Source organism: Sinohyriopsis cumingii, chromosome 8, assembly GCF_028554795.1.
Source record: "Sinohyriopsis cumingii isolate HCF-2022 chromosome 8, ASM2855479v2, whole genome shotgun sequence".
In the NCBI taxonomy this organism is placed as follows: Eukaryota; Metazoa; Mollusca; class Bivalvia; order Unionida; family Unionidae; genus Sinohyriopsis; species Sinohyriopsis cumingii.
Genome location: NC_142968.1, coordinates 81661430 through 81688942, shown reverse-complemented (window position 1 = coordinate 81688942; position 27513 = coordinate 81661430). Strand labels below are relative to the sequence as shown.

General features: G+C 33.6%; 1 protein-coding gene, 1 long non-coding RNA gene and 1 pseudogene across 3 annotated transcripts; 2 read left to right on the top strand and 1 right to left on the bottom strand.

Moving 5' to 3' along the window:
- The first annotated feature begins 300 nt into the window (after positions 1-300).
- On the top strand, positions 301-26809 carry LOC149793983 (uncharacterized). 2 transcript variants are annotated; one of them, XM_089967912.1, is made up of 7 exons: positions 301-626; positions 1376-1702; positions 2943-3251; positions 5456-5545; positions 6022-6117; positions 6797-7597; positions 22319-26808. In XM_089967912.1, exons 1-7 carry the CDS (start codon positions 566-568, stop codon positions 22516-22518), a joined length of 1884 nt encoding a protein of 627 aa, XP_089824038.1. In that variant the 5' UTR covers positions 301-565; the 3' UTR covers positions 22519-26808. The 2 variants fall into 2 exon arrangements, with proteins under 2 accessions (XP_089824038.1, XP_089824039.1); XM_089967913.1 differs by lacking the exon at positions 5456-5545 and having other exon boundaries at positions 22319-26809.
- LOC149793985 (uncharacterized) lies at positions 13303-17464 on the top strand. Its single transcript, XR_016422916.1, has 2 exons — positions 13303-13940; positions 14213-17464. It is a non-coding gene; the product is annotated as an uncharacterized LOC149793985 (long non-coding RNA).
- LOC149793984 (P2X purinoceptor 7-like) lies at positions 18064-20793 on the bottom strand (annotated as a pseudogene).
- Positions 26810-27513: the final 704 nt, after the last annotated feature.

Genomic DNA, 27513 nt, shown 5'->3' with positions numbered 1-27513 from the left:
CGACAATATTGTATTCTATATATGGGACATGTGTAGGATTCCGATGCAGCCTGTGGCAATCGTGACATCGTGTTTTGAGGAAGCATATATTGTATGGTACATTTGATCTTTTCCAACGCCAATAAATTAGTACAAAAGGAAATTGATGCAAAATATTAAACAATACCGAATCATTGTATTATTGCATATTGATGTTAATATCTTTGCCATCACTTTACCAGCAACCGATGCTGAGACGTCACATCCTTTCTCCTCCTTAAACTTCATGATTATCACTCCTTCCGAAAGTGCTCCAATGCGTGTTGTTTGAATTGTAGAGATTCGATGCGATTTGTTTTTTCCTCCGTTTGTGATAGGGTTCTAATTTGTTTGTACCATGTGTCTGACTTAATTGAAGAATATTTACCTTTACTCGGCTTAGTGTATGTACATTGCTCATTCTGAGATGTTTTGTTCGTGATATTTTTCAGCTTTCGATACGGATCCTCTACATCTATTCCATATCTATGTATCAAGATAACAATTCAATGTTTTAACATTTGCAGTCCCAACTGAGTAGAACACCATGGATAGTGTAACAACGATTTGCGTTTTCCTCATATTGTTTGGAATAATTCATGCAAAAGGTAAGCTAATGAAATTTGAAGCGTGCTTTTAACTTAGTTTACCTACAGGAATACCAACATTTATTGTGGGCAATTTACAAAAAAATAAGAGTTGACGTGGTTCATATCGATGATTGAAATATGATAGATATAACAATAATGGCATGAACTTATTCAGCATGATATGCAATTTGATATGTTGACCTTAATCGTACAAGAGATACCTAGAAAATCTTTTAAAAGAAAGCGAATTATGTTCGAACCTGATGTTGAGAAAACGTGTTTATCGTTGTTGGATGTGATTACCAGTATGCCTGTGTCATTTAGTTAACCCAGGTATTGTGATATATATATATATATATATATATATATATATATATATATATATATATATATATATATATATATATAACTATCACCGTTTGTACTTTCGAACACAATCCCGTTATTAATATATATATTAATAACAGCTTTGTATTCGTAAGTACAAACGGTGATAGTTATTCAACTGCCACGGAATTGCTACAAAGCGTCCTGGTAACAAAGACATACATTTAATTTATTATAAGAAAACTATACATTATGTAGACTTGAACTTATTCATGCAGATTATAAAAGACCATGTTATACATGTGAACATATGAATGAATTGGTTTTAACTCCCTGTTAATGCGTTTTCAATAAGGCGTAATTTGTATCAAATTATCAAGGAACGACTTGAAATATGGTTATCGCATTTTAGGGATATTACAAACTGTGCTCTTTTGTAGATCGGAAACCGAATATTTACCTTCGAGGAGACAATGCAACTGTACATATTGATCTGCTTGAAACTAATGGAAGGAATGCTTTAGAAATAACCTTCTCTGATTACACCAGTAAGCAAAGTGTCACCAATGTGATGATATATGACCCAAGGAATACTCAATCTGAAACCATATCTATTAACCAGATTTATGCTGGCCGAATAGAAAGGATTGAAATGAACAAAGGTAGTCTCAGTTTTCTCCTCTTAAATGTCAATTTCATGGACAGTGGACATTACATGGCCATTGAAGATTCTATGGTGAAAGGAAATAGAAGTATTCTTGTTCCACGTAAGTTCTTGTAGTAATTTAACTCCTAACGCATTGACCTGGGTGTCCAAACTATTCAATATATCTTGGCTATGCATGTTGGTGAATGCTGAAATCATTCTTTGAATGTTATTTTGCTCATGTGTGAGTCACTACTCTCTCTTGCATTGATCTTGTATACTCCTGTATATTTCCGGGTTTCATGTTAGACACATATAACTCAAATAAAGTGTAATTTGAAGTGGTTAGTAATTTACAATATTCATTAGGATGCATTAATATAATATCGAAATCATTCAATAAAATGGACTTAAACATTGTTAATGGAATGTACAGCATAACGCTTTGTCTACGCAAGGTGACTAAATGTTTAGGTCATCCGATAGTCAAAGGGCCTATTGAAAGATGTGTCGACGGAATCTAACACGGACAACAGCGTAGCAGGTTCTGACACGCGTTTGCAGCTGAGTCGACTGAATCAAGTAACTGTATGAGAGAAACAATTGATATTTCAAATTATAAATAGATGGGAATCCACAAGACTACTTGCTCTAAAAAGATAATAAAAATGATAAGGAATACATTGCAAGACATTTTATATTGTCAGCTGCAGCTCATTTATTTTATCAACTGACCACTTACGTACACAAGCGCTACTAATGTTAGGATACGTATAACTATAGAAAAACGTAAACTCTCCAATATTTTTAAATATTCAGAATATTGTATTCTTAGTACTCACCTTATCAGATAAATATAATGGACGTTAAGTGTTGTTGCCAGTGATATTAATGTTTATCTCACTGATTTAGTAACTGTGGATTTGGTTAATTATGCAATTATATGTTTCTTTTGTTTGTCTTGAACATTTGTGTACTCTATCTATGTACTTTTGTTGTAACTTTAATATATCCTCCAATTCTTTTTGTTTCGGAGCATACTTCTAGGAACAGTCCAATATGAGTTATTTGCCTTATGTCGAACTAAATACTGAATAATACAGTTATAATAAAATATACTTAAAAACAGCCCAACACCAGAGAATCGTGATGGTAATTCAGTCAGTCAATACGGCAAGAGAACGCTAAAAGTAAACAAATATTATATTATACTACGTTTTACAGTTAAGAACGATTCAGAGTAAAGATTAGTTTCTACAACGGTATACTGTTATTCATGTTGTATGCGCCCTTACTGTTAAAGGAAACTTTCAAGTTCAGATATGTTTTTTTTATATGCTATAATTGTATTTATTTTGTAGGTCACCGACTACTTGGAAAATATAGTGAATCCATTATCCTCCCTTTCATGTGTAATATAACCAAAGTAACATCAATCCAAATTGAGTTTATTATAAGTAAGTTACAGTTTCTTGTTGTAAAATATGACGTAACACGGGAAAACTGTACAGATGTTGGAAACCTGTACAAGAATCGGATAGACACCTGTTCACTAAGAAACGGCAATTTCTCATTCACAATTCGAGAGGTATCATATTTAGACGTGGGCATATATGTTGCCTGGGACAACATGGATTTCCTTGTGGATTCCGTATTTGTGCAGCTTGAAGGTAAATATGTATTGCGAATTAAATCAATGATCTATACTCTGCGCTGGTTACCTAGTGATGGAATTACTAGTTAGTTTTTTTTTTTCTCACAAGAATTCGAGTGGTAAAAATATTAATCAAACACAGTTGATGGTGTTAGCATACGGATACATTTAAAGTACATATATCTAACTCGGCTGAGAAACGGATTCTGGTTTTCTAAATCACAGACATTGCAGCATTAGAAGTTTGTGAAAGATAAGTTTTGTTATTGCTGAAATTCCTCTGGTTATCATGCCAATCTCAATCCATATATCGATATAAGGTTTCCGTAGTATTTTGTTTGCTCATGTATCTATTTTCAGGAATAACATAAGCTCATGAAATGCATTTTTGACCATATTACATTTATATTAATATAATTTGTAAGAAAAGCAATGAAGAAACTTTACAAATGTTTTGACTTATTTTGATAGCAAGATATTCGTTTTCTGGTCAAGAATTAACTCTTTGCCTTTCCAGTCATTTCCATTAAAATATGTTATATATTTATTGTAATGAAAATTTGTATGCAAGATTTTGTCACATCTGTTGCCAAAATGGGATGTTGTTCGGTACGTGTCTTTGCCATCTATCAAGTTCACTGACTATTTCTTGAAGTAAGAACAATAAGAAAAGCAGCTATTGTGGGTGCTTCATAGGGTAGGTGCATATGCGTCGAACGCAGTAAGAATGAATGAAACAATTCTGTTAAATTCAGTAGGTTTCTGTATCTGATAATTGTGATGCTGACCAGAATGAGAATGAATCACTAAAATATTGATCACTTCCCTTCAGTGTAATTCTTCTAATGTATTATGGTTTATCATATCATCTGCGACAGAAATTCCCTTATTGATCAGTGGAATATATAGACTATGGTAAATATTCAAATAAACAATCAGTACACACTGTTCCATAGTTCCATTTTTGAACGGTTTAAAACTTATCAAATAAATAAAGATTATTACAATTGAAAAATGGTTGAGAAAACTGCCAAACCTTTATTTCGATTTTGCCGTAGGTCTTACGAAAATTAACCTTAAAATCAGGACTTAGGCATTTATGCAAAACTTAGAAAAAAGTATCTCTCCCAAAACATCCGGATAATTGGATCATCCGTGTCTGATTTGTATACGGGTTTTATATTAGAATTAGTAAAATCGGTCAGGGAACCAGATTAACTTTACAGCAGCACTCCAGACGCTTTAAACTGCACCTATATGTTCATAGTAAGCGTCTCCATGATTAAACTGATGATAATATAATTTTTAAAAAAAAATGGCATTTAGCTACCCGTGCATGTTTAAGACTAAAGGAAAAATAAGCCTCTTGAAAAGTATTAATAATTAACAGAGAAGAATACAAATGAATATTCAGATTCTTGTGCATAAAAGCTGGATTTGGCACAAAACGTTTCTTGGTCGATAACTTGCCGATTTGAGTGTGTCTCGAGGCGGAATATATGATTGCTATCGTCATGTGAAACGGAAAAAGGGTTTCGAAGAATTATGTCAAGTTGATGGATACCAACACGCCATTGAGCTGCATTGGGCTTGGAACTATAGTTTGTGCAACTGTACTAGTGGTAAATAAAGTGTGCACGACCACTTCATAAATGTTTCAATTGAACATAATGTTTATTGTCGCTGCATGTTTCGAATACCGAATGTCTGTTTACGTTTTCCAGCTTTACGGTAGCAGTTTATAATATTATGTTAAACCTTATTAAAAAACTGGTCAATCTTAGGAAACATATTAGGAAAATAAAATGCCTTACTGAAACGGACTCGTTAGGGTTGTCAGGTGTGGGATAAAATATCCAGAATATATTTGTATTGCGTGAGAAAAGATTGTTTCTTTCTGCAACGAAATGCGTGATTCATCGCTGATAATAGTATAAAATGAGGAGCACTTTTAGTTTGAGTTGTGTCTCAATAATCTCGGTAGACAACTTGCTTGCTTATATATATATATATATATATATATATATATATATATATATATATATATATATATATATATATATATATATATATATATATATATATATATATATATATAAACTAGAAGTATCGTCAAACGATTAGCTCACAGTGATATTGTGAAAATTAAATAAAAGCAAATACCATCGCCTTTCTGCAGCCAGGCAAAAGTGATCATAGTTTTATTCTTATTTGTTTTAGAAAACGACGCTAAATATGGCCCAGAAAGTACGCATGAATATGTCAGGTCAACATTTACTCCTAATCTACTTAGCTCTGAGGCAGAGAATTGTAAGTAACCTGTGCATTTCAAAATCAATAAATAAATACATTGCCTGTTATGATTACTCTAATGAAACTAAAACGTATGGTAAGTTTTATTTGTAATTGATTCTTCCTTTACATATTACAATGCATAGCTGCATCCACATCCGGAGAGAAATGTTACAATGAAAAAATGAATATGTGTTGTGAATACCAATAGCAGTTCTTATTTTAAAACATGACGGAGGATACTTACTAATCTGATTTGTGCTGTTGTCGTATATCAATAACATATCTGCATAAAAACGTTCGGGCTGATCACCTGAACTAACTTTTAGCTATCTACATAGTTTACACATTACAGGTTGCTTTAATTTTATCAGCATGTGCGTCTCAATATGTATTTTAGTCTACAGAGACTGCATATGTATTTTGTCCTGAATATCTTTTATCTAACTGTATCATTATGTTTGTATGACTAGCATGCATTTATTCTCTTACAGACACGTTCGAATGGTTTCTCGTCTCTGGACTAGTCGTCGTACTTGTAGCCACTGGTATAGTTATCAATGCTGTTGGGAGGTTTCGAAAACGGAAAGGTAATATGAAATTCTTATACAATGCAATATTATTTTTGTACAATGCTTCTGTGAAAGAGGATGCTAAACTTCGGTATCAAGTTGAAATATGTTTTTAAATAACGCTTGAAACCTGTTCTTCTAATATGAAGGGATTGACGATCCCAATTGAAAAATATTTGCGAAGCCTCATGAGGGATTTAATACAAATAAACAGCCGTTCATCAGGAAATAGTTAAAGTAAAATGGAGGAAATTGTTTGATCAGAAATAAAATATGTTGCCTGCCGTCCTTGTTTGGACTCAATTTATGAGTCAATCAATGTGATCCCGATTTCGTCAGGCAACCAGTTGAGAAACAACGGCTTTCAGAATTTCTCTGAAAGAACAAAACGAAGAGTACTACAATTAATGAAAATATTATTACAGCAATTAGACAAACGTAATGTTTGCGTTGCAAAGATAACTTATTAAAGTAAAGAAACATGATTATAACAGCATCAAATCATGACACGATATTCACAGACATTAATGTATAATATTGGTCAGTTGTTTAATCAGAACTTTCAGCGACTGGAAAATTAATAATATCATTTTACTTTTCCATCCATATCATTACAAAACTGTTCTCATAAAATATTAGAAAATTATAATTGTATATATGTTACTTAACATGACGTCTTGCTTTGTATCTATTTCAGTCTCAAAAGTCTCAAACACAACTACGTATAATCTGACACATAGGAATGGAGGGCAAAATACAGCAAACAGTTCTAGTAATTGTATCCACAATATGGAGATAACACATACACCTGAAGGAACTCGAATGGTTTTAACGGAAAGCAACTCTTTAGATGATCGGATTAATTTCGCGTATAATCAAAGACAGGAAAAGGCCAGACTAAACGGGAAACCCCTTTGTTCACGAAAGTTAGAGTCTGCAAAGTCAACTGTAAGGAATGTTCAGATCAATCCCATTTTAATATCAGTATGTGCAAAACGTCAGTCAAACCCTACTAATGAATACGACCATGCACATATATATGACGAACTGGAACCTGACTGTCGTTTTGATGGACTATATCTCCAGTCGACGGTATTAGGTACTAATCCAAACGAAAATGTTGTGAAACAGTCATATAAATATGATGACGTGGTGCAGCATAGTTATACAATTTTACGATCACCAGCAAGGGTTCCTGTCGTAACTAGGAAAACCATGGAACATGTTACAATTGCCGATTCGTTCTCTGGACATAAAATAGGAGGCAAGAAATCACCAGCAAGAATCGACCCTTCATTTTTCTGTGTGAATGTCAGCAACGGGAGCCTTAATGACGTTGATTGTACAGGTTCCAGGACTGATATTGAGAATCGTGAGTCTAGCAAGCGAACATCACATCCTAGATTTTCTTCACACGACAGATTATGTCAAAGGGAGAATTACCACAGTTTTAAGTACGACACAAATGTCCCTAGACTAGAATCGTCAGAATGTCCAGGTATAATTTTTTATTATTTATTTAATATCAGAACTGGTTCCGTTATATTAATTATGACATTGTTATGTTTGTTCTAATATACGCTGAGGTCTCTAGAAGTTTTATTTGATCGAATTTTAGAAAATTCTGCATGTCAGAACAGTTTTTATTACATGTTATTTAAGCCCGTTACATGTGGTACTAGAACTAAACCGTACTTTTGCCTTTTTCCTTCATCGCCTTATTGATATAAAGGCTTGTAACATATGTAATCGTTCCTAGTCATTGTTTCTCCATCCAGAAATGGTTACGTAGGTAAAACTATTTTAGAACTGAATATAATAAGTTCAAAATTGAATTAATGTTTCTATATATTTTCAAGTCAGATTCTTAAAATCAATACATTTTATTAACAGTTGTACAAACAATTAAATGCTCGTTCGTTTATCGAAAATTGTTTCACTGCATAAGGTTATAAGGTTATAAATCGGCATCGTTTCTGTAGCAAAAGTCCGCTTTCATGTATCTACATAACAAGTTCTTAAATAGCACTGCAGGAAAAGGAGACCTGAAATAGATTACAATGACAAATATGACTAATTGGATTTAGGAAATCAAGAACAATAATCAATAAATACGTGTTCTAACACTTCCAAAATAATTTGTTTCGCGATGTAAAATTCCTTAATCTAGGAATATTTTGGGGATTCCAGTCTATCTATCTATCTATCTATCTATCTATCTATCTATCTATCTATCCATCTATCTATCTATGTATCTATCTGTCTGTCTATCTATCTATCTATATAACTACACATATGAATGTATGCATCATAATATATATATATATATATATATATATATATATATATATATATATATATATATATATATATATATATATATATATATATATATATATATATATATATAAAGATCTATATAGCTGTTGTCTGCACTAACTCTATTTCGAAGTCAGTAATATTTGAATACATAGCAAATTGTGCAGGTGCATAACATTAGTATATTTTCCCATGAATTCCGGCTCAAATTAAATTCAGTGTGTGTTACTCTAACAGCCGTCCAAGACTTTATTTTGCATCACTGCCGACTACCACACACCGTAAATGTTTTACTGCCAGACTCTTTAAAGGCATACAACCTAAGTAAAAACGAAAAAAATTATATAGTTCTTTTTTCAGTTCATAATTACTTATTTAGATTAATAATTATGATTCGTGTTCTTACCGAGGCCGAAATCAGGCTAGTATCGGAAATTTTGTGATAAAAAACACGATTCTTCATTATTGTCTGGCAGCCAAAAACTCGCTGTTTGCCACGCCTATATTCATGTAACCTCTTAGTTGACCTCTCCCGAAGATGAAAAATTGCAGCCATGCGCAAACGCTTGTTTACAAAAATAATGCAGGAAGCAACTAGATCGAAAGTCGGTAGGAAGCGAAATCTTACGGATTCTGAAAGGGAAAAGAATAGTTAAAAGCTCGCTGGGAAAATAATGGCAACACGCGCATATGTATTGGTGATCAGCATGAACGATGGAATGAAATGAAGTCCACTTTAAGCCTGAAAAATAATCGAGAGGTCGCCAAATTCTTGCTGAATAGGTGAGTGACAATTTTGCAATGAACAGCCAATTTGTAATACCGCCATTTATTTCTTATAGTTAATTCTTTATCATAGCTTTCAAATTGACATGTTTTATATAAACTGACATTGTTCTATTTATCTTGCAATAAAATGTTTCAGCCCTGCATCAATATAGCATATCGCTTGACACACGTGTAAACCATAACATGTACTGCTGCTGTTTTTGAGGCTACCAAAGGGGAATTAAGGATCAGCTTCATTTTCGCAGCAACCATAAAACGTTATTTAGAGGCAAGCAATCACTAGTTTTATTTTTATTTTTTTAAATATACAATGCAAATGGTAATGATTGTAAAGGAAAGTAATGCAATGCAGTTGAGAACATTTTATGCATGCACATTTGTGTAAAGTATATAGCATTATTGTGTCTAATGAAACATTTATTTTTCCTGGGTACATTAGTTATGAATTGAATGGCAGTGCAATGAAAACGGTAAGATTCATCAGAAACAGAGGAATGTCACAGAAGACATGGTCACAATTTCTACACCTGGGCCAATAGTTCATCGGATACCGATTCCTGCTGTGTCTGATATAACCACATCAAAATTAGATATTACACCTGTGTAAGTATTACTACGTTTTATTTAAGTTTTATGTATATTTACTTGTTTAAAAATGTTTTGGAAAATGAATATCTAAGTAATTTACTTACTGCATGGAAATTTATCATTCTATGTTTGTGAAATAGTTTGCAGTTGGTAAAGATTATACATTTAAAAACAATATGGTACATTATTTTATATTTAGACTATGATTTAGAATAATATTTTTGTTGTAAATTATTTGCTGGCATTTGTAAACATAAATAACAAAGAACATGAATCATTTGTGGAAAAGAGAGTGCATAAGTAACTAAAGCAGAAGATAGAAAAGTTCCTTGTGTCATATTTTGCAAATGATATTTGCTTTATAACCAAATGCTCATCATCATGCAGTGTGTATTTTAGTTATAGGGCCTCAAGGGAGAATAGCCCTTAACTAAATGAGTTACCCTCTGTAAATCAAATATGATTATTATTATTATTATTTGTTGAAGCATTATATCTCATTCATTCGCATCATAATAACCATGATAAATGATGATGCTTTGTTCATATCGAATGAACTGCTACTAAGAAAAACCTCCGTATGATAAATAGAACCAAACTAAAGCACGACATCCAAGCAAACCTAACAACTTGCTTACCTCCTACAGCAGAACAACTCGATAACTGCCTGCGTTCATTGCTTGACAAACATGCCCCAGCTACCAAGTGCAGAGTATCAATTCAAAAGTGTTCTCCATGGTAGAGCAGTGTTAGGGACAACCTTCGCACTGCTAAAAGAGACCACCGTAAAGCTGAGAGGCTTTGGCTTTCCACCAGGCTCACTATTCATAAGCAAATCTATGAAGCCGCTAAGAAGAATGTCATATAGTCCATGCAGCGAAGTCAGCCCACTACACTTCTAAGATCATGGAAAGTTCCAGCTGCAAAGAGCTCTTCGAGATTACTAACATGCTAATGTCAAGGAACAAATCTACACCACTTCCAACTACCTTCTCTCCAGTCAACCTTCCGGACGTGTTTGCGAATTTCTTCCATGACAAAGGACAAACCATTAAAGATAAGCTTGACACCAAAATTTCAATTGACTCGTCGTCACCATACAGTTGGCATACAGAATTTGAGAGGCAACCATTAGAAGCATTTGAACCTGTCTCTATGGATTTCGTACAAACAATCCTGATGAAGTGTGCACCAAAGTCATGTGAACTTGATCCAATTCCAACATCACTGCTACTTGAGTGCTTAGATCCAGTATTGCCTTCACTAACCGATGTTATTAATACCCCTCTCTCATCCGGGAAATTCCCATCATTTCTCAAAACTGCCATTGTAAAGCCTCTGCTGAAGAAACCAACACTAGACCATAGCGATTTAAAGAACTGTCGCCCAGTTTCTAATCTCCCATTTATATAAAAAATCTTAGAAAAGGTTGTTCTATCCCAGCTTGTCTCATCTGAATTCAAACATACTTTTTAGCAACATACAATCTGCATATCACCCATGCCACAGTACTGAAACTACTCTTCTATAAGTAGTTAATGACATTCTCTCTGCGTTGGACAGCGGAAAGATTAGTCCTCACCCTCCTTGATTTGTCTGCAGCATTTGACACAACAGACCATGATATATAACTTCAACATGTCCAGCATGTATTTGGCATTCATGATACAGCCTTACTGTGGTTCAAGTCCTACTTGGTTAACAGGACACTAATCGTATCTGCAAATGGAATACACTCCAGCTCAGTTGATCTATTTTGTGGTGTTGCACAGGGGTCTGTTCTTGGACCTGTTCTCTTCATTCTATAGAGTCAGTCACACTCAAGTGTCATAGATCATCATCCAGTGTCTCACCAATTCTACGACGATGACACCCAAATGTACAAATCTAGCCACCCAACTTAAGTTGATCCTACCGTCCAGGGTGTAGAGAGGTACATTTCTGATGTGAAAACATGGATGACATGTAACAAGCTGCAGTTGAATGATGATAAAACTGAGGCCATTCTGATCACTGCAAAAAGACTTTCTCATTCACATCCTTTACCTCAAACAATAAATATCAGCAACACCAACATTAAATTCACACAATCAGTACGAAACCTAGGTGTTACTATGGACAGTACTCTCACATTGCACCAACATGTCATGAACATATTCAAGGCTGCATATCTTGAGCTGAGACGCATCAGCTCAGTTCACAAATATCTTTCAGTTGATGCCACTAAAACACTTGTGTGTTCATTAGTATTTTCAAGACTGGACTATTGTAACTCAATTCTGTCTGGTTCATCTCAATATCTGCTCCAGAAACTTCAAAAAGTTCAAAACACAGCTGCTCGGATCATGCTTAGAGTACCATGATCATATCACGCCTCCCCACTGCTCTGTACCCTATACTGGCTATCCATTCGATCCAGGATCAAACAAAATTTGTTCTCTGTGCTACATTTCACAGTCGGACTCAAGTCCAACATATCTATCCAACCTCACCTATGTGTACACACCAGCAAGATACTTACGCTCCTCTTCTGACAATCGTATACTCATTAATCCCACTATGAAAACATAGTCATGCGGACAGCGTTCTTTTGCATACCAGGGCTCAGCAAAGTTGAATGAATTGCCCACTGAACTTAGACACAAAGAAACAGTGATCCCATTCAAGAGTGCTCTCAAAACTCACTTATTTCAACTGCAAGAACAAACTTAACACCTAAAATTGTTTCCTACCTTAAATATTCTTAGCATGTTTTTTTGTTTTCTAATTTCATGGTGTTTGTTTTTGTAATCATATCATATTATGTTTTTTTTATATCTTATAGGTGTTGTCTAATGTTGTAAAGCGCTTAGAGCTTCTAAAGATTAGGCAGTATACAAAGTCCTCATTACTATTATTATTATTATTATTAATTTCAAAATATTGTTTTTAGTGTTTCAGCCTTGTCTGGAGTTGAAGAATTTCAGGAGAAGGAAAGTGTTATGATGGGAAAGTCTACAAGTTTTATCAACCCATTTAAGCAAGTATACTAACAACAATAATTGTGATACATACATAAAAGGAGAGTATTTGTGTAGTACACTAAAAAAACAACCATTGTGACACATGCATGATATATGTAACCTAACTAAAAACAATGGTATATATATATATATATATATATATATATATATATATATATATATACAAGTGGATGGTATTTGTGTATGGATGAGAAAGTTGCTCCTACAAAAGCTTTCTTTTCCCTACAAGTTACAAATGTGTAATTACAATATATCTTAAATATAGTATTATTATAGATGCATAATTGAAATCACGAAGATGACTGTCATAGGAAGGAAATGAATACATTGTATTATAAACACAAACCACACTAAGGCCATAGATAGGGGCCATCCATTTAGTACATACACATGGGGGGGGGTGTCTACTGATATGTACATATGCAGAGGAAACGGGGGGGGGGACCTCGATAACAATTTGTCTAATATAGAACCTGTTTGACAGGGTTCAGTCAGTGTTTTTAATTATAGCGGACACTTGACAAACTTGTTAAAGTTACGCAGCTTATTACTTTCATGCAGCCAGACATTCAACGTTAGTGGACTATCTGTTTTATTAAACACATTAAAATTATTAATCCTTGATCATTTCTGCATGGATTAAATATTGGCCGTTCTATAGAATTTGGGTGGTGGTAGTGCGGCAAGCGTACATACGCAGGTGGGGTGTGTGTAAAAAGGTATGCATGTGTACAGGGATGGGGGGGAAGGGGCCAAGCTTTGCCAGATTTTTGCGTACATACTAAATAGATGGCCTCTGAAGAATTTTTTTCTCACTTACCTGTCCAGTTGATCTAAACAGCCACTGACTCAAAATTATATTTTTCTTATTTTTTATAATCATACTTTTTCTTTTGAAAGTAACAACTTTCCCATACCTGATGCGCTTTCTCCCACACACAAAAATTTCTAAAAATTTCCTACCAACCTACCAAAATTTGAAAGTTTGGTATGAGAGAGGGGAATGAATATTATTATGTTTTTTTTTTCTGGTCTTACAATGGAAGTTTCTGAGAGTAACTTTGAAGCAGATGACCATATGTCAGATGAAGATTATAAGCCAAGTTTAAATCTTGCATTCAGGTAATGAAAAGTTTAGTATCTTTTCAATAAAGAATTTGTATGTGATTAAAATGTTATCATGTATGTAAGTGTGTAACAGATAGTGAAAAGATAATGAAGCTACTATTATACTGCCTGATAATATCATTGGAAATGTTTTTCTTCGGAATCTCTGAATATTCATATGAAATCCAACAAATATTAGATTTGTATACTAAAACTTCACACGATATAACCTTCTCTTCTTACAGCATTTTATGAAATGTCATAAATATTTCATTTTTATCTTCAAGACCAGACAGTAGCATTTGTTTGCAAGATGCTAAAGAAGATGATGACACAAATGAGGATGATGGTAGTGATCAACCAGTAATAGAAGGACTTGATATTTGGTGTATTCATACTGTGAAAATACCTTTAACTTTGTTGGTGACAGTACTTTTATAGTTTATTACAGTGCACTTCTAAGTCTTCTAAGATTCATCAGATTTATCAATATTTCTTTAACTTTTACAAAGATACATTTACTCCATTACCAGCAAAACTGTTAGATGTGCTCTGAAATGTATCAGAGTTTGCTAACTGGAGGATGCTACTCACATTATATTACTATACATTTTGTCATCATATCAGTTAAGGTATAAACTAATGTTCCTGAATTGTTAGACTTGTTTATGCATACTGTACTGGTATATGCATATATGTTAGCTGTTAATGTCAGTGGGTTCCAATTTAGTAAATGGCAGAATAAAAATAAAAATGTAGGTAGGTAGAAGTCCCTATTAAGTACACAAAACTGTCACACTAAATATCTAAAAAAAAACTCTGCATGGTATGTAAAATAAATTAGGTGTTATATGTATCTAAAGGTTTGTGTAAATGGACATTGTGTTAAGAAATGGTGTTCACAGCCTCTGCTGAATAGGCAACTACATGGTGGTGATTTACTTTTGGCATCTGCCATATTAATTAATGTCTTGCAGTACCTTTCAGAATATTGTCATGTTTTTAAACTTTCTGAAGCTACCTATTTTAAGTTTTGACATTTCATAAAATGCAAAGGACATATTTAATTCTATCCATTGACCAATATTGGATTGACCATCAGGAACACATATTACAATCATTACCTGGAAAGGAAGTTGTAATTCTTGGTAAGTCAAATTTCAGTTAATATAGCTAAACCTTAAAGTTATCTGAAACCTATAGCTATATCCAAGATATACATGTCCTTTAAAATTCCAAATATCATGAAAACACCTTCAACCCAAGTAAAGAAACATAGTGATTGGTGTTGTTTTATGGTCATGGTCAGCACTTGGTTTTGATATCAATTGTAATCAGTATTATTGCTCAAAGAAATTTAAGATGAACGAAGACAAATCAAGATGTTCAATGTGCTTACCTTGCTACACAGGATATCTTAACATTCATTATACAAAATATTTTGTATCTTATCTCATCTTCACACTTTGATTTGAAATTTGATTATCGTCTTGTAAGCGTATTTTGAAATTTAGGTGGGAAAATGAAATTTAGGTGGGGATTGCTGGATTTCAGCATTTAGTCATTAATTTCAGGCTAATCCCAGCTCTGATGATTGGTTACTCAAAAACAACATGGCAGTTGTTATTATAAGATAGCTATTATTATTATTTATTACAAATGCTTATATGAAACTTAGGGCCAATTCGAACTGCATCCTGGTATTATGGGGATGGTAGAATGGACAGCCCTGGACATTCAGCCCAGTATAGCACATACATATTCATGGAAAATTCCAGTAAAAAAATTTTGTGCATCATAAGAATGGACAAAAGAATGACAGACAGGAAAAGCACAAACTAAGAAAAGGCATGCTTTGTAAAAGGGTTGAATTTCTTAAAGAAAATAAAATAAAAATTGTAGAAGTCGTCACATATTCACATTTACAGATTACTGCGCTGATGAATAATTTGGCTTTTGCTTAATTACTCAGATATAATGAAATGACCCAAATGTATGTGCATGTTCATTTTCTTGATAAACAACAAATATAAATTATGATAAAAAAAATTTAATATACAAATGTGATGTTTCTACATGTACGGAATGTTGGCCACAAATATACATCATCCTAAGTAATACCTAATATCGAAATTCAATCTAATGCCACTTCATGGAAATAACGTGTATCCCTCTTTCTTTATGTACATGACATTTGACTGATAATGAACTGAAACTCTAATGTCCTTTGCCTATCACATCAATGTTGGTTTGTGCTGCATGCGTGCACTAACAGTGATCAATAGTATTAGGTTTACATTAGAAAGATAACCACATTCAAACAATCACAATAAGTTATATTCAAACAATCACAATAAGTTATATATATATATATATATATATAAAATCCACATTACTCATAACAGGTTATATATTTGGTAAATATGGTATACTGACAAGCAATTTTGTGACCATTGACTCCTTCAAGTAAATTTGTTGTGCATAATTACATATACATTTTATATATATAAGTACCAGCTACCCTAATATTAAAAAAATGGAATCCGAAACACACATGGGGGTGGGCTTAAGTACAATATCTGTTTCTGTGTAGTAGTTTGTTTAGGTGATTTACTAAAGTTTGTCATTGAGCAAATGGTAATCACTTTAGTCAAAAGCATATAAACCAACACAGGATAATAAAACATCAATGTAATGGCTAGTATTTTGGACTGGGATGTCTGTAATCAATCTGTTATAGTAATGGTAGACTAGTTCCTCATATAAAAGTCAGTTTTATGACTTTTTGGAACAATGTATAAACTGTGTAAAATAACTCCATTAATGGCAAGATGGAGATTGATGGACAAGTCACTTCTGGATGCAATGACAGTAATTTCAGCAGATAGGTCCAGCTATAAATTTGAAACAAACTTCTGAGAATTATATAATATAGCAGCAATAGTTATAATGTGGAAAGAGAAAGAGTTTTCTTAGATGATATGTATCAGTTCTTGATACCTGACTATACTCTTGAATTAAAGTTATGTCTGTATGTGCACATTTGTAATTATATAAGTTTAGTAAATTTCATAATATATAACAGTTAGTTTTACAGCATATGAAGTTGTGTACATTCATTAGGGTTTTTATATAAAGGGTATTATTATTTCTGTGATGAATGAATACATTTGAAAGAAATGAAAATTTGATGCTTTAATTGGTGTCAAGTATGTTTGTTTTAGTTGTAATCAGATGGCATTTGAGGCATATATGTGATATAGCATTCAAGGTCGCTTTTGATGAGCTATTATTTTAGTCTTAAAAATTTATTGGAAGTTTCCAGAGCCACTTTGTTTGCATTGAACTGCCATAGTTAACGAGCAGTATTATGCTTGATAGAATAGTATCATAGTGTTTGTAGTTCTGTTGATATTTACAAACCGATCTGTATTCATGAAACACTACAATAAGTTTTCCTTTCTCAACTCAGCATGAATATGCGTTATTTATCATTTGACTTGATGTGTATATGCAAGAATAGAATCATGTTCACCCTCTACTGTTGTGCCTTACATCCTTTGCATCCCAAGACAATGCTAGTCAACTTTAATTCTTCCTAGCTTTTAAATACATTTTCTGTATAATACCAGTAAATGGTCTCCTCACAGTGCTTTTAAAACAGAGCCATACATATAATCATTCTTTGGTAGATAGGTAGCTAATAAAATGTTAACAAAACTTGTTGATGCAAAATAAAAATTGCATAATACAAAAGAAATGCTTTATACAACTTAAAATAAAATCACGAGTTCCTAAGAAAGAGAATCCTACCAAGAAATTAATATCTAAAATCAGGTACTAAATATCTAATATATTTAAGGACATGTATTCAAGTACAAATTAAGATGTATGCCTAATAATAGAATTTCTCACCCATGTGACCAAGAAATCTAGGAGTTTTGCTAATGTTGCTTTTCTTATCTCAGCCTGGCTGTCTACTTTTAAAAAGAAAATCCCTTGTTGTCTTCCGCTTTGCCAGATGGAGTGTGTATATATATATATATATATATATATATATATATATATATATATATATATATATATATATATATATACACACACATATTTACATATTCCAATAACTTTGCTCATAAATCAACTTAGTTTCTCCAACTTTGTTAACACACCATACGAAATATTTTGAGACAGATACACATACAAGAGGTTGATCTATTTGGCAGAACTGCAGACCCACAGGCAATACATATCACTGTTTAAAACAAAACAAATTCTCTCAAAAACTACTGCAAAGCCAGCAACAACCAGAAATGTATTATGCCAAACTTGTTTTTGTTTCTCTTCAAAACTTTTCAAACGTCTGAATCTGCCCCATCTGAGATTGCAAATGAAAACTTGTGCACTCGCTATTTCACAAGATTTCTATGTAGCATACCACTACATTAGTAATAGCTATACTTGCCACTTTTTCAGGACAGAAAATTCAAATTTCTAAGTAAGTCATCAATTCAAAATCTCCTCGAAGTCATACATACTTATTTAGAACTGTGCACCAAGCACTGTACTGCACGGTATCATGCTGCTGCATACCATAGAATGTTTTCCAAATTGTTGAAAGTTAAAAGTTAGGAGTATATAAGCTATTAATTAATTACTTATTACTTTTAAAGGACATCCTTCAATTAAATGTCATAACGTCTCACTGGACAGTTTATCTGGTGAATTTACATCCGACAAGGACATATTGCAGAAAAATGAAAATAATTTTACACTGAAGATACAAATAAAAACAAACTAATGATTTTTGTAGAAAGCATACATGTGAGATTTTGACTGAGGCAATCAGGTTAATTCCTATTGCAACTGGTGGCTTTTGTACTGAACCAACACTGCCACCAACCCCTATTTTGAATATTTTCCTGTGACAAGGCAGCTAAAAGAATCAGTATGTGCCTTATACATGAATCAAGTTCAATAGTACTATAACAAATTAGCATACTTTTCATCAGCCCTCAGCCATCTAGATTTTTAGATATTTACCTCTGTAGCAGACACATGTAAATACGTAAGCCAAATCAGCTGCTCATTTGCAGCCCAAGTTACGCATTTTATCTCCAATGCTCGTCTAACTGTGAAAGGCAGTCAACAACAAGCCAACCCATTTTCAAGCCTAACTCAAAGTAAATCTCGACCTGTTTACAGATATAGCTTCTGTGTGAATTTATAAATGATATGCTTGTGATGATTAGGTTCATGCCTTCTACCTTAAAAATTAGGAAGGTGTCAAAATATAAAACTATCTAGTGAGACCTAATACAGCAATAATATCAAATGTTTTTATTTTTCTATTTTCTAATGCATGAACTGGAGTAATTAGTGTTGACAGGTCACCCAATTGCCCTCATTCATATATTTGTATCAATGTGCTGTATTTATACACAATAGCACATTGTTCCCAATGATTATTGTGCAGTACTTCCAACATGTAACAATTATAACTCTTTTCTTTATTTCCTTTTTCTAAGAACAGCATATAAAGCTATATTATATTTAGGTAATTATTCTTATTTTATAAAGTGAGAGGCAATAATAGTACTTGCCTAATATGTGTTGAATCTGCTAACTATACATGTATTACAAACTTGCAGGGTTCTTTTAATTGGAAAAATTGGGTGAGAAAAATAATCTAAGTCAGTGTTCGGATTTTCTTGTCTTTGTGCAAACCCCAATTTAGATTCTATTATTCACACATCATATCACTGGAAAGATCACCCAAGTCTTCCTTGAGTAAAGCCACAGTACTGGCCAAAACAATCTGGGTATTTATCCCTTATACGCCATACACAGCAGCTTGGAATGACAGTCTGTTGCCAGCACCAAGGTATCCATAAGTCCATAAAATAAACTGCCTATAAGCAGCATGCCTTTTACCCCCAGTTGTAATCGTTATCTTCTTCTGCTGCCAGAACGAAATTGCCTATACGTCTCTGCAACAAGGAGCACAAGATTGTCTAAAAGAACCAGGTCCAATTCCTGCAGAAATTATAAAAAATTGTCAGTATAAAATATTCCAAAAAATAAAAGCATTAAATGTTCTGTGGGAAAATAATGATTTTTCTGTTATGTAATGAAGCAAACATATAATGATAAACAAGTGTTTTAATCAGCTGCTTAATTCACTAATAGTAAATTATAAATAACAAAAATATTAACTCTGGATGGGCAATCAAATCAGATTACAGTAACGAGACTCATGGAAAGTAGAACTACAATGACAATTTACCAAAACACTACTTACAGGAAACCTTGAATAGCAGTTTGGCATTATTTGTTTGCAGCACTGATTTTCATCATCAGTTGGCATTTCACAGCAGTTACTACATATGCACCAACTGGGTGATTCACCTCTTGGTCTTGGATGGTATCATTGTTGCTCCATTGATGAGCTATTTATCACTTCAAAGACTATGTTGGGGTGTTTTTGGCACATTCAAGCCTAAATTTTATCTTTTCCTTCCTTTGTCATTTTGGCTGTGTTCTTACAAGAAATGAATTCAACAATTTAAAAAAAATGACCAAAAAAAAATCATAAATTTACAAGTCTTAATACAAAAGCTAACTGTAATGGGTAACAAAAACATGTTTACCTTCAACTGATGATCCCTGGCTTCAGCTGTAGTAGTCACTTTTGTCCTGCTAAGTGATGGTCCTTGATTTCCTCTTCCTCTCCTTTGCCTTGTAACTCTTCTGCTGCCTCTACCTGACTCCCTTCCTGTACTTCTACTTGACTCCCTACCTGTACTTCTACTAGACTCACTTTCTGTGCCCGTTCTAGTAGACTCCCTTCCTCTAATACCTCTTCAAACATGTCTTGCTTGATGTTGGTCTGGGCTGTCAGTACTGTTATGAAGTGATGATGTCTGAGATACTGATTCACTCAGTGTTATCAGAAACCTATAATTAAACCATATGTGATAAAAGGCAGAAAAATTACAAGTTTTTCATATGTAATATGGGGGGGGGGTATTATATTTATTTTTAACCGCGCTCTTGTCGAAGCTAATATTTTTATTTTTAATTGCACTTTTGTCGAAGCTAATACTTCTATCACATAACAATGAACCACATGTTTCTAACTGACAAAGCCATGAAATGGATATTTATTTAGAATGGAGCTTGCCCACAACACTATTATTATTATTAGTATTATTACTGAAGCATAAAAACATACGCAAATCACATCGAGTATCGGATACGTGAGCCTGAGGTGGTGATGCAAATTTACAAGATAATCAACTTCATTCTGAGCCAAAGAGGCGACTTTAGCGAGATCTTTTAATAGCGGTTCTGACTGCAATGATACGAATTATCATATTTTTTATTTAGTTTATCTTGCAAAGTAACACACAATCTCACAAACACGACAAGTAATGCGGAATGAGAATTTTAAGAATTGCCCCTTAAAGGAACCCCTTATTGTCATGATACTCAATCATATTGCCTTTTTTGCCTACTTCTTGTAATTTATTATATACAATGAGAAATCTATAATCAATACATATATTGCGCGTGACTATAAAGAACTAATGAGAAAGACAGACGAAGAAATATGAAGAATAAAGCAATAATTACATCAAAAGAAAAACACATGTTTACCTCGACTTCCATATTTCTTGACACTCACGTGACACTTGCGACATCGGGTAATATCGGTAAATTCCGTTTCCGCATAATTAATTAGCAAGCCGTAGAATACGTGACTAGAAAATCATTACATTTGCATTGATTAAACTGACAGTTGTGCACTTTATGAAGCTGAATGACGTGTAATTCCTCATTATTTGTACTATACTTTTCATAATATCATTCATTTACAAGAACAGAAAAAGTCAAAATCTTAGGTTGTATGCCTGTAATTAAAGTAGATATTCACTGCCATGTTACAGTTTTTATTACATTTAGGTACTTACGCCACTGATAGTGGCAACATACACCTTGTTGGACATGAACTACTTATACATAAGTTGCATTTCTTTTTATTTCATCAACTCGGGGGCATGATATACTGGAGATACATAACATCATTGCGGGAAACATAAACATGATATTCCAATCAAGGTGCATTGAACACATTCTACAAAGATAATCTGCTCAACTGTTATGTATCTGGCCATCAACATTATGTCAGCTGCGGAAGCAATTGCAGGATGTAATTACGTCTAGGTTCGGGAATCTAAAAGTATGCTTTTTGCGTACTTCTCACCCATACGAATACGTTTCACATAATTCTTATTTCCGAGGAGTGATGAACACAAATCGAAACGTGTTGACCTTATTACATCATTTACAAACATTTCTTGTATATGTTCTTTTATTTGTTATTTTTACTTCAGATTTGACAAGTCCAAGTGTATCACAATCCATGAGCTATGACCTTGCTGGAAATGATTTGGATACTTCATCTTCCAGAAAAACAGGACATCAGAGAAGCCAGTCATGTGGCGCATTCTATGAAAATGTGATGGTTAACGCCAGTGTCAGACGGGGGAAGATTGCTTCAGTTACGAATTTAGATAAAGAAGATTCCATTTAGTTTCTCATAGTTTAATATTCCTGTAAAGAAATTAGAAAGAGAGGAACATCACAAAAATCTCTAAAGCTGCATTCATTTCTCTCTCCAAACAGTGTAAAACAAAACTAAATAAGGTTCACTTTGTAATTCATAGCTGTTCAAAATCAGTCTTACAGCTAAAAGCTACCAAGAGTGTCCCCTGAGTATCCATTTTTGTATAATCTACTGCTAGTGACATATATAACCATGAAACTTTTGTGTGTTATCTAATTACCTTTGTATTCTGAATTAGTTATTAACCTTGGTCTAAAACCTTTACAAAGACGTTTGGAACATTTACAAATGCGCAGGAATTAAGACATACTATGCGGTACTTTTATCTCAGTCTTCAAAGATTGTACCAGGACGCGCAATGCTAAATTGTTTAGACTTTTAAATTATTGACACATTATATGCAGCTGATGAGGGAAGGCAATAATATTTATTGTTATGACGAAGGCAAACAATCCAAGAATTTGATATGTTGATGAAGGGTTGTGTGGCTCAGACGAAGTAAATTATACAGTGAACAGACCGTTCTCGAAACGACTTGAACCGTCCTTTTCAATGAGTCTGATTAAATCTACATCAATCATCTTTTAGTGTAATGCACCTTTTGCTTTTCTACATAGATGTTTATTTAACCGTTTGCTTTGCCCCTTACAATAATATCTATGTAAATGGCTTTCGGGATATTCTACACCATGATCACATTTCCCAAATGTTTTGAATGTGCCATTTTATATCTAATATTTGCATGTTGTTTTAGTGTGATGTTCTTTTCAAGAAATTATATAATAGTTATTGGTATCGTGCTTTATTACAAATTATAGTAAGAGAAGTAAAGACAATCTATTTTGATCATTCAACAAGATTTTAAGTCTTCAATCCCCCCAACCGCAAAAGCGGAAATACTATATGCATGACATATACAATGTATCGTGTGAACCGAAGTGCTTGTAGTACAAAAGCGTAACCTGAACAATCATGCAATTAGTAATCATTTTGTTTCTAGGACATTATATCACAGGAGGCAAAATTACTTGGCCAGTTATAACGTATGCAACTTACTAGTTTCATAACCCTAATAATAATATCGACTGATGGTGAAGATGTCGGCATTACTGCTAACCAGAGAGCACTTTGTCGCTAGATGTTAACTCAGTCAGAAATGGTGAAGCTGTCTCGTTTGACAAAGCACTAGTTTAAAATCTTTAAAAACATAATTGCACGTGAATCTAGGTGCAACCAAAAGCGCACAACATACATTTCAAGCATGTTGAAGCACTTGCCGAAATCATTGTTGAAATGTGAAATCCATTTGGTACTAAATGTTCGAACCTGTTGGCTGAGTTCTCGAAATACTTTGCAGGTTACTTAGTACAGCAGCAAGGACAATTCAAACCTATCAGCAAGAAAATAAATTCAATCTGCCATTGTTCCTTTTCCCACTTAAAACCCTACTGAAAACAATAATTGTGGGGCCATTTATATCCAACAGTATCAGGTGTGTGAATGCCTCATCTACTTTGAGGACGTTTACTAGTAAGTTTATTTGCAATGAGGTTTCACTAAAATGAATAGAGTCTCAATGGCTTTGAGAAGGATATGGATTGTTTTCAAAATACCAATATACAAAATGCTGAGGTCTGAAATGACTACAAACTTATAATGAACTTAATTGACACTGTTTTTTGAGATGTACATGCATCAATTGAAATCTGTGACGAGATACTATATCAACCCCATCTGATTTGGCAAATATGAGGCCAAATAAATTGAACAACATGATTACAATAGCAAGTGACGATTGTCTTCTCTTTATGATGGACATGTAAACAATAGTCAGTCAAGTAGACTCAGACAATTCCAAAACAAATTTCTTTTCAGAAGCAGACTGTCCACGAATCATTATAAAAATACCAATCTTGTGTCAAATATTTAAACGGAGAATTGTTAAAATCCATTATATGTATAAAACTATATTGCAGTATATACAGCACAATTATGATTAGCAGTCCATTTATAGGACTTAAATCCGGCATGAACTTGAACGTGATTCTAATGTCACGCTTAGATAATGTCTGGGAGATCATGAGACCGTTGATACAACTATTGTGATTTAGTTTCATTTTCGTGTCAGCATACCTTCAATTAAATATTGTTAGCAACCACAACCGCTACACACTATACTTCGTCCTTCGTTTAAAATGGTGTGTTTGTTGCATGTATTGTTTGCTTCCATTCTAATAATGGTTTAACTAAGTGAACCCATGAGACATTGTGAATGTATGGCTTTGAACTTGATTATGTGATTTTGACCTTGATTATGTGATAATATATTCTACAAGAAGTTATTCGTTGAAGGTTATATTCTAGTGGGTTTAATTATTACTTGCCTGAGGTTATACCCACTCTTGGTTCAGAAGGGAAAATCTGATATCGTCTAGTCTCTTTGTTTATCCGTTTGCACTCATGTACTCTGTCCTTCTATATATCCGTCCCTGGGCATTATCAGATCAATCTCTCAAGACAAAAACAGCTTGTTGGTGCAAACATACATTTCTAAGTAGGTATCTTTTATTTTGTCGTGAACGTAAATTGATATATTCTTAGCGATAAATAATTCATGTAATATTTTTGAATTATATTTGGCACACATGTCTTGATTTTTAAAAGCAAACTAAGAAATGGCAAATTGCTATGTGTAGATGGCACGTCTGCCTTTACAATTCGCAATAACTTAGTTTGAATGTTTTTTACAGCATAATTATCTTTGTAGATGTTGAATTAATGTATAGGCTACAATCTTTTTATTAACTTATGTTAAATAGCTGTTTTAGGATGTCAGCTCCTTATTTCACACATACACGTGAAACTAAACGGATTTCAATTTTTTGACAAATCATATATGTACTGTATTAAAGCAAACAAGATTTTTCAATCCCTTGGACGTTTAAATCTTTTAATTTTATTCATTCTCTTTTCATGAGTGTGTTTGACCTTGATTAAACATACTGCACTATCGCCGGAAATTAACTTGCTTTCTAAATTGAAACTTTGTGACTCCCGTATAGTGGTAAAGCCCTAGTCAAATTTTATTTGATGATGTATATGTAGCCTACTTCCGTATACTGTTTCACAAACCCCGGCACTTAGCAAAGAAGGAAATAGAGCACAGTGCCAAACTACTCCACACAGTTTAACTTAAGATAACTTAGATATTGCTTGTTGCCATAAACATCTATGTCACCTCTCCTCCCACAACCCATGTTAAGGATTCACTTCCTTTCCTTATGAAAATCCCACGTATCGCTGCTTCTAAATAGGTCGTCTCTTAGTCATACGATGCATGATTTGTAGCCATCCCATTTCTGAGGTGTCTGTAAATTGAACAAAGAAAGTGTTAGAATTTCGTTTGCTACCATTCCCTTTACTGTGAAAAGTCTATACATCTTTTTATTATGTGTTGTTGAACTGGACCTAAATAAGAATGAAAATTGTTGAGCCTGTGATTGAATAATGTGTCTTTTTTCCCTACAGAGAGTGAACCATATATACAAAACAACAATCAGGTTTATTGACCGCAGTGAAACAGAACAGATTCGTGAAATTATGAAACCTTTCCATCGTTTGAAACTTTGCTTTGAGGTATATGAGTGGAAGTTGTTATCAAGATTTGCGTTGTTTCTCATGTTGTTGAACACGGCTCGAACAATACTTAAATTACAAAAATGATATACTACAATGTCTGGAACGTAGTTTACAAAAGTCTTCCTGTTTATAATAAAGTGAGAAGACGTTCATCAAAATGATCAAAAAAAAAAAAAAACTTATATGCAAATAAAAGCCTTAAATGTGCATCAGAGCATACAATTACTGTTTGATGTTTATTTACTCTAAAATCCTTCACACCATTTTATGAAGGAACCAATGATGAAGTCATGTCGATTTTGATGTTGAATAAACGTGTTTCGTGTTGCTACTTGATCTACGTACTGGCTTTGTTAATAGTCTGACCTGACATAGGACAGTTCAGTATAGATAGTGTCTTTAATAATAAATGTTTACTGGATACAAACAAATTTTAAACCCAAGCCACATTTGCTGTACCTGTAAGCGTATTCATGTGCTGGGCATTGTAGCAGAGATCCCACGCAGGCAGGATATTGAAAGAATCCATAGGTCAGTACTTTGCAATAAATGCATCTTCGCAATTTTGTATGCAAGAGTGGGTTATGTAAGTTTGGCCGATTCCGATACGTGCAATGACCCCTTCGACAGTATTGACGATTCTTTTTTTTTGGGGGGGGGGGGGGGGGCTATTGAACTGAGTAGGGTTTAACCCCACGGAGCTTGTTGTTCAAAGCAATATTATATGATGCGTATAACTAACTAAAAATAACGTTTTGATTCCAGGTTTTCCATCAGTGTATTTTAACGTCAAATGTTTGTAGAGATGGGGATAAATTGACATTTCGTTCTGCTCTTTCATTACTGTTGATATCAGCACGAATGGGAAACCTGCAGTATATGATAATGATCAATATGTTTAATGAGAGCATTGGCTAGTAATCCGTTTTCCGAGTGCATGTTGTGGAGGTAATACAGTAATGATAGTGAATCGGAGAGGATGATAGTTTTAAAATATGTTAGTTTTGATGTATTTCAGAGGAAAGTCTATTACCCTGATGTATGCTCAAAATATAGATGGACCTCAAGGCGAACGAAGGTTTGTAGTGTGGTTGACGCAAATGAAGGTTGCAGTAGCTTTACACTATCAGTACAGTTAGTTGACCTCTCTGAAGAAATATAAAAGATTGAATAAAGAACATACATTTAAATGAAAACAACTGTGACACTAATGTAGACTTTAACGTAGATTAAAGACAATAACATAACAAATAAATCGGAATTATTGCTGGTTGATTTGTGCAGATTCATTCCATTTCCAAAGAGGATTATTACGTCCTAATG

What these genes read in the sequence shown, in the direction of transcription:
- LOC149793983 (XM_089967912.1), top strand. Translation starts at nt 566, where the DNA reads ATGGATAGTGTAACAACGATTTGCGTTTTCCTCATATTGTTTGGAATA. An exon ending in TAGAAGTATTCTTGTTCCAC is followed by an intron (nt 1,703 to 2,942) that starts GTAAGTTCTTGT and finishes TTTATTTTGTAG; the next exon opens with GTCACCGACTACTTGGAAAA. An exon ending in CGTATTTGTGCAGCTTGAAG is followed by an intron (nt 3,252 to 5,455) that starts GTAAATATGTAT and finishes TATTTGTTTTAG; the next exon opens with AAAACGACGCTAAATATGGC.